The following is a 19650-nucleotide window of genomic DNA, read 5'->3' on the forward strand; positions in this document are numbered from 1 at the left end:
TTACAGAATCACAGAGTGGGAAGGGGCCTCAAAGGTCTTCTAGTCCAACCCCCTGCTTAGGCAGGAGCCCCTGCACCACTTCAAACAAATGGTTATCCAACATCTTCTTTAAAACCTCCAGTGTTGGAGCATTCACAGCTTCTGGAGGCAAGGAGCTCCACTGATTAATTGTTCTAACTGTCAGGAAATCTCTCAATTCCAGATTTCAACCTCTTTTAGAACATAGATTCATAGGGCTGGAAGGGACCTTGGAGGTCTTCTAGTCCAACCCCCTGCTCAAGCAAGAGACCCAACACCATTTCAGACAAAGCGTTGTCCAATCTGATCTTAAAAGCCTCCTCCTTTCATTGCATAAATTGCCTGTTTTCTGAATGTCTTCGAAATCAGGCTTTTCCACCTCAAATGTAGAGACAGTCCTCAAATTAAACCTTTTCATTTAGGGACCAATCGAATAGCAATAGCAATTAGACTTATATACCGCTTCATAGGGCTTTCAGCCCTCTCTAAGCGGTTTACAGAGTCAGCATATTGCCCCCACAGTCTGGGTCCTCATTTCACCCACCTCGGAAGGATGGAAGGCTGAGTCAACCTTGAGCTGGTGAGATTTGAACCGCCGAACTGCAGATAGCAGTCAGCTGAAGTGGCCTGGTCAAAGTTGCAACGGCACTGGAAAAAAGTGACTGGTGACCTGTCCTCGCACTTACAATCTTCCTGGCATCCCCCACGGTCACATGAGCGAAACCTGGATGCTAAGCAACCAGTGTGTCTCTTTCAAACTTATGACCGATGCAGCATCCCCACGATGATCAAAATTCAGACATTTTGCGAAAACGGGCCTGTTTTTCATTTTTAAAAGGCCTTGGATACGCTTTAGGAAGCTTATAGAGTGCTCCTGGAGGCTGGGCAGGGCGGGAGGGAGTTAAAATTGAGCAAAAAACAGCCCATTTGTCGTTCATTTCTGCCTTCCCCAGCTCCCAGGAGCTCTCTGAAAGCCTCATAGAGGCTATAAACGGCCATTTTGGTGAAGGGGTTGGCAGGGTTTCGGGAGGCAAAAAATGCTGCATTCAGCCTCTTTTTTGAGGGGAAAAGGTGTGTCTTATACTCCGAAAAATACGGTAAAAGAAGAAACCCCAATTTCACAAGAGCTTGTGTTTGTGGACAAGGGAAAGAAGACGAGAGGAAAAAAAATATTTGTTTTGGGTGGGTGGTGTGTTTTTTTTTTAAAACATTATTCTCAAGTTTTGCCCGAGATTCCCAGCGCCGTCGAGGTCAAACCTGAATCGGAGGTCCGGATTCCTATTGAAACTTTTCCAGGTAAGACTTAAGGACAGGTAGGGCAGCCAAGGTGTTGAAATGGAAAAAAATGGTGATGTGTCCAGAGAAAGTGGAGCCGTACGGTATCCTTTGCTGACTATTTTGATTTCTCTGATGTAATAAAAGTCTGACGGCGAGGTAGAGGCAGATATTTCTCTCTCTGGGCACGATGAGAATATATCTTGCTGAACAAAACTCCGCATTGGCAACAGGGAAGGGCATCCAGCGAGTAAACACTCAGTTGCCCAGACTTCACCCCCGCAAGGAATTATGGGATCATGAAACGAAGATGATGATTTCATTATCACAACCAGGAGGCTGTGAGTTCAATCCTAGGTAGTTGCAGATATTTCTCTCTCTGGGCACGATGAGACTATATCTTGCTGAACAAAACTCTGCATCGGTGATGGGAAGGGCAACTGGCCAGTAAACACTCAGCTCCACTCAATTGCCCAGACTCCACCCCCGCAAAGGATTACAGGGTCGTTAAAAGACGAATAAAGTCTGACAGTGATGGGAGTTCATTGGAGCTCTGTTTCTTGTATGTAGGAAACTAGCATGTCCTGCCTTAACATGTTACATGTTCCCTGAAAGTCTGGGTGAAGAATGTGAGGATTTATCATCTTGTCTCATTTGAGTTTTGAGGGAACCTGGTTTAATTCTCATTCGTTCGTTCTCTCTCTTCCTCCAACTAAGGGGAAGAATTCAGCCTAAACCTTAGAATGATTTTGTGTCTGGAGATCACATCAAGAATTTTCTTTAAGATAATTACCTTGTCTTGAGAACGTTTTGATGGCAAATCTCTTGTATTAAAGCAAAATGGCCTCGTAACCTCGGCCGAAAAGCCACTCTGTCTCATGTTAGCCAGCCATATATCGTGGGAGGGGGTAGAGATGCAAAGATGACACGATACAAGTGGAGAGAAGAATCTAACATCCCCTTCAATTGGCTATCTTAAGACTCTGTTCTGACCCAGCCTTAGCAGAAGCAAGAAACACTCGTCACGAAAAAAAAACCCTCTTTATTTACCTCTTGTGAATTAATGCCATTCACCCACTGAAAAGTCCAAGCAAGAATCTTGCAAAGAGTTAATAGCAGCAACAGACCTTCTCAGCTCCTTGTGATAATTGCAAGGCTGAGAGTTCCCAGCCGAAAGGCTGCGAATTAAGTTCTGGCAAGCAATCTTTGTGGCATGAAACACAATGAGCAAAATCTTCAGAAATACAAACTGTTGTCTCCTACAACAGTCACTCCCCTTTCCTTCTATTTATTCCCCAGGCAGGGAGGGGCCATTCAGCGTCCACATGTACCTTGCTTCCCAAGTCAACTCCTTGTCCTCCGTTGTTCACCTCTCCTAACAGCTCTGCCTAGTCTTTCAACATAGTCTTCCTCAGGTCAAGGCTGGTAGGATCTTTCTTTTAGAGAAGCTGCAAACTGTGGGGAGAAAAAAACACACACACAGGCATGGCCTTCTGGTTGATGGCTCCCTCAAATGTCTCCCAGATGTGTCTTCTCCTTCTGCCTTGCTTCTTTTGTCTTTTCCCGAGTTTCTCAACAAAGCTATGGGTGAAAGAAAACCACCCAATGGAAAGCAAAGATGGGTGTCTCTACAGCTCGGTTCTAGAAGCTCCAGAAGGTGTGTTTGGTTTCTCAACTAGCTTTCACACCACCTGATGAATTAGTCCATGTTCTTTCTGTCTCTCTCTCCCCCCCCCTCCGCCCCTGCGGCTTTACAGACTGTGAATGCTATGGACACTCCAACCGGTGCAGCTTCATTGATTTCCTGAACTTGGTAACCTGCATTAGTTGCAAGCATAACACCCGGGGACAGCACTGTCAGTACTGTCGGCTTGGCTACTTCCGAAATAGCTCCGCGGAGCTGGACGACGAGAATGTGTGTGTAGGTGAGTAGCCGCGGAAGGCGCCAGAGTGGAAGAAGCCTTCTCGGATGAGAAGCGAAAGGGTCTTCAAAGGAAAAAAAGAAAGTACAGTTGCCTCTTGAAAAAATAAAATAATAAAAGCACCAGGGTAGCTTCATATCTGCTTGGCAACGTTCCAGAGCCATGGTTGACTTCTGGTTGCATGATCAATCAATCAGAATAGAGTTGGAAGGGACCTTGGAGGTCTTCCAGTCCAACCGCCTGCTCAAGCAGGACACCCTATAACCATTTCAGACAGGTGACTGTCCAGTCTTTTCTTCAAAACCTCCAGCAATGAAGTACCCACAACTTCTGGAGGCAAGTCGTTCCACTGGTTAATTGTCCTCACTGTTAGGAAATTCCTTTTTAATTCCAGATTGCTTCTCGCCTTGATTAGTTTCCATCCATGATTTCTAGTCTTGCCCTCTGGTGCTTTGGAGAATAAGTTGACCTCCTAGTCTTTGTGGCAGCCCCTCAAATATTGGAAGACTGCTTTCAGAATAATAGAGTAACAGAGTTGGAAGGGACCTCAGAGGTCTTCTAGTCCAGCCCCTGCTCAAACGGAAGGGTGAGGTAGGATGGCGAGTACTCATTATCCAAAACGTAGGAAGAGGCTGTCCAGAGTTGCTCCCCAGTCTCGTCATCACCGTCAAAATTAGGGAGGACTTCCTCCTCGTTTCCCCTGCCTAGACCTGACTTCCCCGCAATCTTGTTTCTTCCAGATTGCAACTGCAACCGAGTTGGCTCGCTGGCTAACCGTTGTAACGAGACCGGCTATTGCGAATGCAAAGATGCAGGCGTGACAGGGCCGAAATGCGACGATTGTCTGCCCGGCTACTACTGGAGGCAAGGTTGCTTACGTAAGTATATCCCCCCACTTTCTGAAGGGAGATGTGGGAGTTGGATTTGCTGGATCTGAATCCAGTCCAATTGAAACCAGGAGGCCCGAAGGCAGCGTTTCTCGAGCTTGGTGATTTTTTAAGACATGTGGACTTCAACTCCCAGAATTCCCCTGCCAGCAGGCTTTTAAGATGAGTGGAGTTGAAATCCATGCATCCTAAAGCAAGCTGGCTGGGGAATTCTGGGAGTTGAAGTCCATACACATTAAAGTAAGCTGGCTGGGAAATTCTGGGAGTTGAAATCCACATACCTTAAAACATACTGGCTAGGGAATTCTGGGGCTTGAAGTCCACTCACCTTAAGGGGGAATTCTGGGGCTTGAAGTCCACTCATCTTAAAGTCACCAAGGTTGAGAGATATTGTCTTTGAACCCATCCATAACCATCTCTCATTCCCGACTCCATGGGACTCGGTTCTCCCTCTCCACCCTGGCTCCCGACTCCTAGCACTTCCAACGCCACCCTCTCTCCACAGCCAACGTCTGTGACGACGAACTCTTGATTTGCCAAAACGGAGGGACGTGTTATGAGAACCAGCGGTGTCTCTGCCCGCCGGGCACAAAGGGCATCCTGTGCGAACAAACTAAGTGCGAAGGGGAAGACACAGAGTGCGACTCCGTCTCCACGACGTATCTCAGCCTTTCCGCTTTGGTGGCCAGCGCGGTGAGCTTACACATGCAACAACTCTTGGACCTCTGAAGGACAAAGGAGGAAAGCGTTCAAAATCCCAGGCTCGAGCGGAAGCGAGAAAGGACTGGGACAGCCTGAAAATGTTGGGAGCTCAGAAGAACCATCATCCAGCCGAGAAGGTGTCTCTTGGTCCTTGTTGGCCGAGCGTTGAAGGATTCAACAGAAGTTCTTGAAGAATGACAGATCTTAGGTTGGACATAAGTTGGAGGAACATACAGATACCACCTGTTATGAGGTCCACCAAGCCAGGAAAGGATGCCTCAACAGGACTTGGAGGGGGGGGGGAGGAAATTGCAAAGTGTTTTGCCATTTTCCAACTACCTTTTCGAGTGAGAAATTGTCCAGTGGTCTCCTTGGGACGGGGGTAGCTTCCAAAAAGGGGTGGGTTTGGGGGCAAAACGCCGTCAATTATCTTGCGTTTATGTTGCACTGCTCTTTCTCTTCCAAATATCGTCTTCCTTCGGGCCAGATTTTTTTAGGAAGATGTTTAGGAAATCGGTTAAACGGAGGCTGGCAGGTACAAAATTGGGGGGGGGGGGGGAAGGAACTTTATGGGGCCTTTCTCCTCTTTTGCTCAGGCCTCAAAGGATAACGTGGCCTAAAAAAATCAAGTTGCTGAATTTATTAAGTTTTCCTCTCTTTCTTTCTTTCTTTCTTTCTTTCTTTCTTTCTTTTTGGACTTGTTTTCCATTTTTTACTCTTTGGTTAAAGAGTCTTCGGCTTTCAACACTGGTTTTTATTATGCCAAAAATACACCGCATTCCTCCAAGCTTTGCCGAACTGATTACGGTTCAAATTCTTTTTTTTAATTTTTGGAAGAGAATTACGTTTGTTGGAATTATCGACGTCCTAAAGAAGAGTGGGGAAGGGGAGATAGAAAAACAAAAACCAATCAGGTGAAGTACTACAGCCTTTAGGGGGAAACAAACATTTTACCTGAAATATTATGGTGTTATAATCCATTATATAAAAGCAACTTATTAATTGCTGATAGGTCTCGGATTAATTTTTCTCTCCCAGCTTTGCAGATTTAACTCTGGTTGGTCGGTGGGCATCCTTCCAAAAAGATTGTGCCAAGGACGAGTAATTTCGCGTTTCCTGATGCCAAAGATGGAATTAGGGGTTTGTTGAAAGGGGATTTCCCTTTAAACAGACTAGCTTTCTTTATTATGATGGTTAGATGCTCCTAGTTTTTTAAACCCTCTTTTTAGCTGCGAGAGGAGAACTCTTTCAGTCTGGATGTCTTTCGATAGGAAGGCAACAAACTCTTGAATGCACAAGGGATGATCAAGATAAATAGGATTGAAGCAAGCATAGGCAATCTTTTCAGGATTTGAACCCCATCCTGATACTGTCGTTGGATAAGAGCTGATTAGAAGAGAAGAATGGAGGGGGGGGGGTGTTCTGATCTCGGCTTCCCCAAAAAGCACGAAGCAGATTCCTGGTGCCAGCAAAACTCCTCTTATTAAACGAATGTGAATTCCTCTCATTTCAACTTCAGCAAAGTCTTTCAAAGGAGTATTTATGACCACAGACCTTATCTCGCTTGGAAAGCTGCCATGTAAATATTTTCCAAGCGCGGTGCTGTACAAGGAAAGGCTGGGCACAGAGTCTCTGAGATTCACGGACAGATCTTCACACTCCCGAAACGAACGAATTGATTCCTGCAAAAGCCCACTCCTCTTTCGCTCCTTTTATTCTATAATGGGAGGGGGCATTCATCGTCCACCTGTGGCCTTCCTCCCAAGTCGACCCCTGTTCTTTAGCTGTTCCTTTTGTCTGGCAACTCTGCGTATGCGTACACTGGGAACAGGCTCCAGCTGTTCTTCTGCCTCACTGATGTCTGACTCTGAAGGCAGCTTGATAACTGTCAGACGGCTCTAGCCCCCTCTCTGCCTCCAACACAGAGTCCTCATCCAAGCCTTCCCCAGACTCCAGGACTGGCCCAGGTTCCTCCTCAACCTCCTCACAGTCCGAATCCGCTGCCAGCTCCATAAATCTATAGAATACAGAATAACAAGTTTGAAGGGACCTTGGAGATCTTCCAGTCCAGCCCGCTGTTCAAGCAAGAGACCTTATACCATTCCAGACAAATGGGTTGTCCAATCTCTTCTTAAAAACCTCTAGTGTTGTAGCACCCACAATGCCTGGAGGCAAGTTGCCCCATTACATCTTAAAAGTAGGCAAGATTGGGGGGGGGGGGGGCAGAAATCTGAACTAAAGTTAAAGGATAAGGAAGTTATCAGTAGGAAAGGAAAAATGTTTTAAAAGGTTAAGAAGCAAGAAGGCAAGGAAAAAAACGTGACTGCTGCTTAAGTTTTATTTCCCCAATTAAGGACTTGGGGGGAAACATGCTATAAGTAGTCCTTGACTTGTGACCGTTCCATGGCATTGAACAAAGGGACCACTGAAAAATGACAATTTTCTGCACTGGGTACAGCTTATAATTAGGGGCATGCATAAAACATTCGAGGGCTTATTTTTGGGATAGACGTAGTCCTTGACTTGCAACCGTTCAACAGTTACAACAGCAATGAAAAAAAGTGGCATGCCCATTTCTCACACTTACAACCGTTGCTGGATCCCTGTGGTGACCTGATAAAAACTCAAAAGACGCTTGGCAACCGACTCATATTTATGACGGTGGCAGTGCCCCAAGGTCACTGATCCTCTTTTTGCGACCTTCCGATCGGGAAAAGTCGATGGGGGGAGCCAGGCTCCCTTAACAACCGTGTGACTAAGTTAGCAACCGCAGTGATTCACTGAACAACGGTGGCAAGGCAGGAAGGTCAGAAAAGAGGGCCAAACTGATTCCACAAATGTCTCGCTAAGCGATGGAAATGTTGGCCTCTATTGTAAGTTGTGGGCTATTTGTATACTTCAGCCAATAATCCAGCGGGGGTTGGTTTTAGGAGTTTTTGCAGGGGTTGCTGGAGAAAATGTAGCCACTACCGAGCAATTTACTCCTGGTCTTCACCTCCAATGTGTAAAGACACCGTCGTGGTGTTTATCCTTAGCTTAGAAAAGGAGTCGGCAAGCTTAAACACTCAAAGAGCCACTTGGATTCGTTTCCCACAGAAAACACCGGGAGCCACAAAGCTTACAGGGGATCGAAAAGCTCAATAAATTGCAAGTGTCGCACACTGGCAGTTGTGACACACATTTTGAGCGATGGGGAGCCACAACAGAGGGATGAAAGAGCCACATGGGGCCCCAGAGCCGCAAGGTTGCCGACCCCCCGGGCTTAGAAAGGTAGGTGGAATAACACCAAGGCAGCGTAGTAATAAGACTGGGCCCTTGGGTGAGAAGAATCCCCCAAATTCATTCACATCACCCTATTTTGCACAATTTGCACAAACCCTAACCCCTCTCGCTCGGACTCTATGAAATGGTACGGCACGAAGGGAGGTCGAAGGGGATCAGTGAATCGCCCGCTCCAAACACGACAGGAATTGGTTGCCAGATCTCTGCAAAAAAAAAAAAAAAAAAAAAAAATCATAATAAATCATAATAAATAAATAAAATCGCAGGGCTGGCTGGGAATCCAGCAAAATTTGCTGGGTTATGGTCCTTGAGGGAAAAACAACCCAAATCCCTACCCCTCAACCTTTGATTGCTTTCAGTTCCGCAGCCTGAATAAGAGATGCAAAATTCAGTTCTCCGTGGCCTAATTCTGCAATATAGAAGGATGCTTGGGAGGGAGGGGGGGAATTATAAGCCCTTACCCAAAAATAAGCTGCCCATTCCGTCTGGTTGCTCACGGTGCCGCAGCCAGCCAGAACCGAAGAAGCTTCTTGGATGAGAAGTGAAATGTCTTCAATGAAAAACAAAAGTCCAGCGGCCTTTTTTTTTTTGGAGGGGGGGAAGCACTTTTGGGACTCCAGATCTATAGGGGCTACTCCATTTGCTGTGCAGAGGACGGGGATTTAGGTGTAATCCGAGAACTATTAGGCGTCTTTATTCGGGAAAGAATTGGCCCACAGTAACTAATTCACTTGCTTCTATGCCGCAGGGCCCTGATCCAAAACCCTGGGGGGGGGGGAGATCTCAGGTAATTCGCTTTCACTCTAATTCACCTTAACTCACCCTCCGAAAGCACGAATCAGAAAAAGCCAAGTGTATTTTTGAAAATACTACCTGAATTATTTATTTAGGGGAAAAGGGGAGAAAGATCTTTTAAAAAAGGTCTATTTTAATGTATTTACATTTAGCTTATTCATAACAGAAGGGTATATAGATATACATATCATATATATATATCTCACAGATATATATATATATATATCATATACATATCATATATATATTGCGTATATATATATATAAACACAAACAACTTTTTTATCAAACCAAGAAGGGTATCTAGATATATAGATGGATATATATATATATATTTATAAACACAAACAACTTTTTTTATCAAAACAAGTGAAAATGCCCAGGGTTGAGTGGCAGTGAGAATTAAGCAGTCCCCCCACTCCACCTCCTTGGAATCCTCCTCCCCCAAATTTTGAGGGTGAAAGACGCCGGGGGAAATGTGGCTTGCAAACTGCCAAATTGCAAGAGTTTAATAAAAGATTTACCGCAGAGTAGTGGGGCAGGCAGAGAGAGGGACTTCCCCCCCCTCCCTAGCCCAGTTGAGAAGGTAACCCAAATCTTTCCATAACTTTGCAAAAACAACAACAACACAACAACAACCCAGAAAAAAGGCAAGGGAGGGGAAGAGAATTTTGCAGAATCTCTCGACAAAAGTTCTTTTGTTACTTGCAGCGCAAAGGCCTTTCAGGGCCGATGTCCGCTACAGCAATCCTCCTGCAAGCCCCCCCCCCCCCCCCCCGGAATTGAGCAGGGCAAAGTTGCCCCCACAAACCCGTTGTGTTTTGCATCCCGAAGAAATCAGCCATCCAATAAGCAGGATGTCAGGCCTGGGATGGGGGGGCTTGCTGAAGTAGAAGGGGAGGGGTCCCACGCATACCGGCACGGTGACTGACGGAAGTCCTTGACTGATGGGCGCCTGCACGGTTAAATAGGACATTATACACATGGAAGCATTTAATGGGCACTCTGAAGTTTCCTGGCCTCTAAAAAATAAAGATTTCTTTGCTATACAAATGTACATGGCCTCCTAGGGCTTACAGAGTTTGGAGTTCTTTTAATATATGGCTATCTCAAGGCGCATCCGCCTCATGTCAGGATATTTATGCATAGAGACCCAGGTGTCCAGAGACTCTCTCTCTCTCAAGACTTGCAGGCAAGAGGTGATGGGAAGACTTGAATACAAGACACCTGGCAAAGAATAGAGGCATCTTGGGAGGTCAGAAAGTGGTGCGTCTCTTCTTGGGCTCAGTAGAATTGTCCTTCTCCTGGGGCACCTCCAATATCCTCCGGGGATAACTGGGGTGGACGTTCCGGGTCGGGAGGGAGGTCTCGGCGGAGGGTCCTCTGCTCGGCAGAGGGGCGCTAGGCGTGGGTCCGACGCGGTTTGACGTTTCCCCCAGGGCGCAGGTGGAATTTCTATGGCTCTGAACTGTCCAAGGCCCCGAGGGTTTTTGCACCGACGAGGGTCCCGAGGCCGGAGCCTGGCCCTCCTTGCAGCCGGTGGCCTTTAACGCCGACTCCGCTCGTCGGAAGAGACGGGGGTCCTGCGGTCTGTCCTGGATTGGTTTCACCTGGGCCACAGGGGGCGGCCGGTGGTTGAGCGTCTCTTGAGGGGTCCTTTTGACGGCCGGAGTGGGAAGGGAGACCGGAGGGCGCTGGGTGTCTGGGCTGGGGAGGGCCTGTGGTTTGGCTCCACTGAGGGCCACCGGGGCTCCTTGGCCGCCTCTTCCTAGAGTTGCCGTGGCGGAGTGGGAAAACGGCCGGGATTTGAGGATTTTCATGGCGCTGTCTTTGTACGTGTTTTTGGAGGTCTTGATGATGTTCCCCCTCCGTTGGGCATCTTGGATCATCTCGTTCCAGTCTTTGTTCTCCTGCGAAGAACCAAAATGGACAATGGGAGGAAGGTCACAGGAAGTCTCCAAGCTCCAAGTTCTCCAAGCCCAGTTGAGTCTCTCAAGCCAGCCCTTCTAGCCCTTCTCCGAAGCTGGGAGATCCAACCTCCCCGACCTTATGGGGCACCCAGCCCTTTTGCAGGGGACAAGACCCCTTTATTGCCCAACTGTCTAGGATAGGGGTCGGCAACCTTCAACACTCAAAGAGCCACAAAGGTCCCAACCAGAAGCCCCTCCGTACAATTCTGGAGCTGATCGGAAATCCAATTTCCCCACCATAGAGTCTCCTCCTAGGGCGGCGTCCTTTTTCCTCTACCTGTCCTAACCGAAAGCCCTATCCATTGTGGAGCCGAACGGAAAACCCGCTCCTTATCATAGAGTCTCCTCCTGGCGGGCCCTGCTTCCCCACCCACCCACCCAAACTGGAAGCTCCTCTCAAAATTGTGGTGCTGACTGGCGACAGGGAGCCTCAGCAGAGGGATGAAAGAGCCCTCTTTCTATAAAAGAAATTTCACCCTCCGGCAAAAGGGAGAAGCTTCGTTTCTCCCTTTTCCACTTACCATGAGCGTTTTCAGCTTCCCAAGAATGAAAAGGCTGTATTTGGCTCGGGTGATGGTGACATTCAGACGCTGTAGGCTTTTCAGAAACCTGGAGAGGGGCAGCAAAAAGGGCACCACAAGGTGAAGCTTATTTATTTATCCATTCATTCATTTATTGGATTTATATTGCCGCCTAGTCGCCCATGGAGACTCAAGGCGGCTTACAGAATATAAAACCACCTTTAAAACAATAAAACTAATAAAAAGAATCAAACACAATATAAAGTTAAAGGCTCCCCTTGCGCATACGTGCTAGTCGTTCCCGACTCTAGGGGGCACTGCTCATCTCAGTTTCAAAGCCAAAGAGACAGCGCTGTCTGAAGAGGTCTCCGTGGTCATGGGGCCAGCATGATTCAATGCCGAAGGCGCATGGAATGCTGTTCCCTTCCCACCAAAGGTGGCTCCTATTTTTCTACTTGCATTTTTATGTGCTTTTGAACTGCTAGATTGGCAGAAGCTGGGACAAGTCACGGGAGCTCACTCCGTTATGCGGCGCTAGGAATTCGAACCACTGAACCTCCAGCCTTTCTGGTCGACAAGCTCGGCTTCTTCGCCACTGCGTCCCATGCCACATTAATATAAAATATATAATATATATTTATATATTTATATATTAATAATAAAATCACCCCCCATCCCCCACTCTGGCGACAGCCGTTCACACAAGCCATTTAATGGGTTCTGAACCAGGTTTCCAGCGCCTTCCAAAAGAGTGCTAAAGTGGGGGCCCTTCTACTCTCTAGGATGTTGTTCCAGGGAGAGGGGGCCACCATGGAGAAGGCCCTTCTTCTGGATCCCACCAGGTGTGTCTCCCTTGGGGATGCGACCCACAGCATTCCCCCCCTAAGGTTGTCTTAGCAGTGGTGGAATTAATGAAGCTTCTTTCCCCATTGCTTCAGTTCCTGGATCCATCCAGACCGGGGAGAAGTTTTCGTCCCCTAAATCCCTTCCGCCGAATCCCGGAGGCAGTGACGGGTTTGTCAACGGGACGTCAAGAGAAGGGGACTTTGCAGAAGGCAGCACACAGCCGAGTTGCTGACTTAAAGTGGAGACCATCAAAACTTCGGATTCGGTCCTGAGTCTCCTTTTTTTTTGAAGCAGGTCATAATTTCAAACGATAATTCAGTGATCGGTTGTTAAGTCGAAGACTAGCTATACATTTTTACTGATTATCGCTCTAGCCCAGGATGGGCTAAGGACGCGTTTTCTGGATGTACCAACCCCAAGGGTGACTATGATGACAGTGTTCCAATATTTGAGGGGCTGCCACAAAGAAGAGGGAGTCAAACTATTCTCCAAAGCACCTGAGGGTAGAACAAGAAGCAATGAATGGAAACTAATCAAGGAGAGAAGCAACTTAGAACTAGGGAGAAACTTCCTGACAGTGAGAACAATTAATTAGTGGAATGACTTATCTCCAGAAATTCTGGGTGCTGGAGGTTTTTAAGAAGAGATTGGACAAATATTTGTCTGCCATGATATAGGGCAGCGGTCTGGGCCGCATGTGGCTCTTTCATCCCTCTGCTGTGGCTCCCTATCCCTCAAAATATGTGTCACAACCACCAAGGTGCGACACCCGCCGGGACACAGTTTATTGAGCTTTTCGACCCAGGTTTTGTGGCTCCTGGTGTTTTCTTTTCTGTGGCAAACAGATCCAAATGGCTCTTTTAAGGTTGCTGACCCGATATAGGCTTTCCTGCCTGAGCAGGGGGTTGGACTAGAAGGCCCTCCAAGGTCCCTTCTGTTATGCTGTTATAACTGCATATGCCTAAGTGCAGACTTACTCCCATGAAACTCCATGGGGGGAATTGCCCAAGGTTCCATTTGAGTTTGGCGGCCGCTTATCGGTCTTAATTTCGAACCCGGGTCACCATGATCGGAGACACACCGGGGGGGGGGGGGAACGGAGTGCAGGAAGGCGCTGGATTCGTTTCGCCAGCCGAGACCTTGAAAGACCTCCCCGCACGACCCATCTAGAGACTTGACGCTGTTCTGATTCATGCACAAACAACTCTTATTAATATTTCACGCGGGGCCTGAATATTTCATTCGTTCCAAAGGTGACTCGCGAAACGGGAACACGCCAGGAAGGCAAGCATGGCGCTTCCCCCCCCCCCCCCCAGCCCTCTTTCTCGGAGAAAAGCTGTTAAACCAAAGCTAAAAGGCAAGGACTTGTTTTCGAAACACGGGGGGCTGGTCTGGCCTGAGGGGACGAGGTTCTCGGGACGGAGTTGTTGCAGGCGAGGATGATGGATCGGAAGCTCACGGGAGAACTGAACTTAGAAGCTTCCTGAAGAGGCTTTTATGAACTTTCCTGAACTTAGGAGGAAGTTTGGTCCAGTGAGTAAGGCGTCAGGACAGAGGAGGAGTCTGACACCAGGAGATGTGAGCTCTAGTCCCGACCTAGGCATGAAAGCCGGCTGGGTGACTTTGGGCCTATCACCAGAGACTGGGAATTCTAGTTCCATCTTAGCCATGAAAGCTGGCTGGGTGGCTCTGGGCCGATAACCAGGAGATGTGAGTTCTAGTCCCGCCCTAGGCATGAAAGCTCGCTTTGGACATATCACCAGAGACTGGGTGTCGGTCCCTGTCTCTCTCTCTCTCTCTCAGCCCCCCCCATGCTCCCCCCACCCCAGGTTTGTTGTGGTGGGGAAAATAGGAGTAAGGTATGTTGGATAGGTTCGTTGGATAGGTTCGCCACCTTGAATTATTTATAAAATTAATAAAGATGGGGTATAAAATGAACTAGCTTCCAACTCAGTCTCCCTAGGCCAGCTAGGGCAGTGTTTCTCAACCTTGGCAACTTGAAGATGTCCGGACTTCAACTCCCAGAATTCCCCAGCCAGCGAATGCAGTCCGGACATCTTCAAGTTGCCAAGGTTGAAAAACACTGAGCTAGGGAATTCTGGGAGTTGAAGTCCGGACATCTTCAAGTTGCCAAGGTTGAAAAACACTGAGCTAGGGAATTCTGGGAGTTGAAGTCCACCCATCTAAAAGTGTCCTTGATTGACTACTGAGAGGTTGCCCGGCCATAAATTTCATTTGCTACTCTTGGTTGCCACCTGGTGACCACAAAGCTTTTGACTGCTAGAGAAGGTGGCAGGGAGGGAGGGAGGGCTTCTGAACCTAGGAATGTGGGGACAGCCCTCCCCGGAAGTATGTGGACTTCAACTCCCAGAATTCCCCAGCCAGCATGTTTTAAGATGGGCGGCCTTCCGTGGCACGACAAAACCGCGCTCGTCAAAATTGCGGCGACAAAACCGCGTCGCTAAAGCTGCGAAATCATCACCGCGACATCATCACTGCGGCGACAACACCACGGCGACAGAAGGGCGCTTTAAAATAGCGCGGCGGCAGAAAGCCGATTTAAATTAAGGTAAGGGTTAGGATTAGGTTTAGGGTTAGGTTTAGGGTTAGGGGTGCTGAGTGCTTCGGAAGGCGCGGATTTGCCCTCCATGCTTATGTCGGCGCGGATAAGGGCTTCGCGGTATTATGGGTGAACCACGGCCTTCAACTCCCAGAATTCCCCAGCCAGCATGTTTTAAGATGGGCGGCCTTCAACTCCCAGGCAAGCAAATTTAAGATGGGCGGCCTTCCACTCCCAGAATTCCCCAGCCAGTTGGGGCATCTTAAAGCCTGCTGGCTGGGGAATTCTGGGAGTTGAAGTCCACATGTCTTAAAGAGCCGAGGTGGCGCAGTGGTTAAATGCAGCACTGCAGGCTACTTCAGCTGACTGCAGTTCTGCAGTTCGGCTGTTCAAATCTCACCGGCTCAGGGTTGACTCAGCCTTCCATCCTTCCGAGGTGGGTGAAATGAGGACCCGGATTGTTGTTGGGGGCAATATGCTGACTCTGTAAACCGCTTAGAGAGGGCTGAGAGCCCTATGAAGCGGTATATAAGTCTAACTGCTATTGCTAAAGTGGCCCAGCTTGAGAAAAAAACATTCTAGACATACAAGGATAAGAGTTTTGCTTCATTCTATCCCAGAACTGGGGCTGAAGCCCCTTCGGCTATCCAGGAGTCAGGCGTAACATGAACCCCACCGCCACCCCATCCCTGCAGTAAAATGGCACCAAGTCCTGGCACTGAGGGGAGGGGGAGAGACACCTACCCAATCGATCCTTGTGAGCTGTTTGCCCGCACACAGGTGACAATAATGCAATCTTTCTCGCGGCCTTGGAATCCATCCACGGTGTCAATTTCCCCAACACTGGAGAGGGGGTTGGTAGGGGTAGGAGATAACAGGACAGGAAGATGAGTCAGGAGGATATTTTTAATCCACACCCCACCTTCGAAACCAAAAATGTCAAAAACAAATCCCAAACACCCTCTTGAAAAACAAGGGAGGAGAGAGGAGTAATAATCTTAATTTAGGAGATTTTACGGATCACATGGGATGGGGAGGAATCAGGAGGTCAACTGAAAATTTTTTTAAAAACACATAGGTAGTCCTTGATTTACGATCATAACTGGGACCAGAATTTGTGGCAAAGCAAGAAAGTTGTTGTTCAAGCGCCGAATTTTATGACCTCTCTTTTTGTCCCCCAACCAAAGTCATTAAGCGAATCACTGCGCTTGTTAAATGAGTCGTGCAATCATTAAGCAAATCTAGTTTGACTTTGCTGATCGGACGCCGGCAGGGAAGGTCGCCAAAGAGGATTACATCTCTCTCTCTCTCTCACACACACACACACACAGGACACTGCAACCGTCATAAATGTGAACCAGTTGCCAAGCAATGTGGATCATGTGACCATGGGGATGATGCAACGGTTATATGTGTGAAAAATGCTCCTAAGTCACTTTTTCCGGTGATGTTTGTTACTCTGAACAGTCAGTAAATGAACTGTTGTAAGTCAAAGACTACCTGTATTCCATCAGTTTAATGATCCCATAATCCCATCTGGGGGCGGAGTCTGGGTAACTGAATGGAGTTAAGCAGAGCGTTTTACTGGCCAGATGCTCTTCCCTGTCGCTAGGGCGGAGTTTTCTTCAGCAGATCTATTCTCATCCTGCCCAGAGAGAGAAACATCTGCCTCTACCCAGGATCAAACCCACAGCCTCCTAATTGTGAGGCGAGAGCTCCCCCTCTAGGCCACCTCACCACACTGCTACTACCTGTATTCCATTCTGTGACAAAAATAAAGCAGCTACCGCTCAGGGCATAGGGTAATTAGAGGGAGGGGATGGTGCAGTGGCCACCATTCAAGCTTCCTGTCCTCACCTGTTTTCTCCAAATTCTTTATCCAGCTGTCTCCGTATCCTACTTTTCTGCGCGTTGTAAGGGGTGATGATCCCAATCTGGCGCGAGCCGATATCCTTCTTCTTCCCTTTAATGACCTTCATGAGTTCCGCCAACAGCTTCACTTCTTGGGGGTTACAATAGGAGCTGAACAAAGGGAAAGAGAGGGGAAAAGAGATTTAGGGGAGAAGAGGGAGGTTAACACTTTCTATTATTCTACTATGAATTTTCTATGGTGGGAAAATGGGAGGGGGGGATTGTACAGAGTTAGATGCTAGGTAGCCATAACAACATTCCTTTCTAGAAAGCCAAGGTCATCTTTTGTCTTTGCACCTTTGCACCTGACCGGATTGGTGGAAGCTGCCAGCATGGCAGTGGGAGATTGGACCATGGGCTTGTGGGTGTGTGTGTGTGGGGGGGAGGGGGCAAGATCTTGAACTTTCAACTGGCTGGGGGAAACCGGGAAGCTTTCAGATTCAGGTTTTCCCAGATGTGCCAACATGGCTCTCTTAATAAATTGGAACTTTGAGCAATACTTTGCCTTGGACTCTGATTTACTTTTGGATGCTATTTGGAATACTGACAGTCATATAGTATGTCTTGTTTTAATTGTGAGGCTTCCCATGTGAAGAAACAAATCACAATTTGGGGCCAGAATTCCCCTCGTTAGGCAAAAGCAGCGGTTAAACAAATTGCACCCGATTTCATAACCTTTTCACACCACAGTTATTCGGCCAATCACTGCTGTTGTTAAGTAAATCCTACAGATGTTGAGCCAAGCCGCCGCTTGCCAGAAGCCAGCTGGGAAGCTCAGACATGACGGTCAGGTGACCTGGGATTTTGCAACTGTCGTAAGTACATGCCAGTTGCCGAGAGTCCCGATTTTGATCGCATGATCCTGAGGATGCTTGCGACGGTGGCAAGGGCGAGAACCGGTTGCAAGCCATCTTTTTCAGTGGCTGTTGTGCCTCCAAACGGCCACTGTACGAATGATTATGAGTCAAGGACTACTTATGCATGAAGGGAAGTTTCCAAAGATGGTATCGACCTATTTGAGCAGGGGGCTGGACTAGAAGATCTCCAGGGTCCCTCCCAGCTCTATTCCATTCCAGATACTATTTCCTTGTGTTGCATCTGTGATTGTTAACTTTGCTTAGTTGTTGCACCTACTAGATGCAGACAAGGCATTTAATCAATACAGACAAGACAACTTACTCGTTCTCTCGTTCTTCGTGGCTGTCTAAGACATCAAAAAGCAAGTAAGGTTGGAAAGGCCACGCCAATGAGAAGCGATCTTCTGCTATTTTCCTGTCGTGGGAGAATTGCCGCGGGATTAAAAAAGATGCAAAGTAGAATTACAGAGTTTACACCAGTTCGTTTTTCAAAAACAAATGCTAAATGGCCAAAAAAATTTAGCTTCTCACACACACACACAAAAAAAGCTTGGAGAAAGTGTGCAGAAATATTGCAATGACTGAAGCCCAGTTAGTATTAGGAAGAAAGCTTAGACTGGTTCCATTACTATTTGGGGAAAAATAGGGAAGGAATGGAAAACACCATTCAGGCTTTCAAAATATATCAATTAATATAAGGTAAAGGTAAATGTTCTCCTCACACATATGTGCTAGTATTTCCCGACTCTAGGGGATGGTGCTCATCTCTGTTTCAAAACTGAAGAGCCAGCGCTGTCTGAAGACGTCTCCGTGGTCATGTGGCCAGCATGACTTAATGCCCGAAGGCGCACAGAATGCTATTTCCTTCCCACCAAAGGTGGTGCGAATTTTTCTACTTTTTTACGTGCTACGCTGGCAGAAGCTAGGACGAGTCACGGGAGCTCACTCCGTTAAGCGGCGCTAGGGATTTGAACCACCGACCTTTCTGATCGACAAGCTCAGCATCTTAGCCACCTCATCCCTCAACAATTAATACAGCTCCAGTCAAACTTGTGAAGTCAGGTTTCCTGGTCTGGCCTATTTCAAAAGGCTGATAATTTTCTCGTTGCAACTTAGAAAAAAAAATTCCAGGGTTTTTGTTTTTTTTTGCAAGATCGTCTCTCAGTTTTTTTAAAAAGGGGAAAAGTTAAAAGACATCAGAAAAAAACAAATGAAATTGCTAGATGAAGATTAATGATGATGACAATTTTACACATAAGACTACTTCCCCCACCCCCCAACAAAATAAATAAATATATAAAATAAAAGCCAGGGCAAATGATCAAGACAGAACAACATAAGACATTTGTGACGTGACAAAAAGGAAGGCACCTTGGGGCTGTGCAAACACCCCTTATAGTAAAATAAGCAAAAGTGGCATAGTTTGAGGTGGGGGAAGAAGCAAAGATCTGGAATAAAAGGGACATCAGACCTACTTTAAAAAAACTATTTTAAGGAAGAGTCTTAAAATTGCCTACCTGTCAGTGGTCAAGACCCCTTCGTAGATATATTTGGATGGAAAAAGGCAGATTTCTGGGTGCATCCGATACTGAACGGTGAGCTGAAGGACTGGAAATTTTCCAGAGATATTTTCTTGGTCTTGTTCCTTGAGATGCTTGCAGAGACGGCCTATCAGCGACTGGTCGTATCTGTAATCCTGAGCTTTCTAACAACATGGGAAGACAAAGACATTCAGAAGGGGTGTTCTGACCTATGCTTCCCACAAAAAGCACAAGGCGGAATCCTGGTCCCGACAAAACCCCTTTTATTAAACTCATGTGAATTCCTCCCATTCACATTCAGCCAAGGCCTGGCAAACAGTCTTTCAAAGGAGTATTTATGACCACAGACCTTATCTATCTTGGAAAGCTGCCATGTAAATATTTCCCAAAGGAGGTTCTGTGCAAGGAAAAGCTGGGCACAGAGTCTTGAGATTCACGGACAGATCTTCACACTCCTGAAACGAATCTAACGACTGAATGAAGAAATTGTTTCCTGCAAAAGCCCACTTTTGTTCACTCCTCTTTTATTTCCTATGGGAGGGACCAATCACCTCCAAGGTGTG

At 47.2% G+C, this 19650-nt stretch overlaps 1 protein-coding gene across 1 annotated transcript in view; it reads right to left on the reverse strand.

Moving 5' to 3' along the window:
* Nucleotides 1–8947: 8947 nt before the first annotated feature.
* Nucleotides 8948–19650, reverse strand: part of SETX (senataxin) — an 84500-nt gene continuing 73797 nt past the window's right edge. Inside the window, exons 17-22 of the mRNA XM_032233223.1 lie at nt 19064–19251; nt 17869–17961; nt 16636–16800; nt 15523–15621; nt 11373–11460; nt 8948–10791 (exon numbers count right to left, since the gene is read on the reverse strand). Of these exons, the coding sequence (XP_032089114.1) occupies nt 10138–10791; nt 11373–11460; nt 15523–15621; nt 16636–16800; nt 17869–17961; nt 19064–19251 (1287 nt within the window). The 3' untranslated portion in view covers nt 8948–10137. The remainder of the gene's footprint in view (nt 10792–11372; nt 11461–15522; nt 15622–16635; nt 16801–17868; nt 17962–19063; nt 19252–19650) is intronic.

Source organism: Thamnophis elegans, chromosome 16 (assembly GCF_009769535.1).
Source record: "Thamnophis elegans isolate rThaEle1 chromosome 16, rThaEle1.pri, whole genome shotgun sequence".
In the NCBI taxonomy this organism is placed as follows: Eukaryota; Metazoa; Chordata; class Lepidosauria; order Squamata; family Colubridae; genus Thamnophis; species Thamnophis elegans.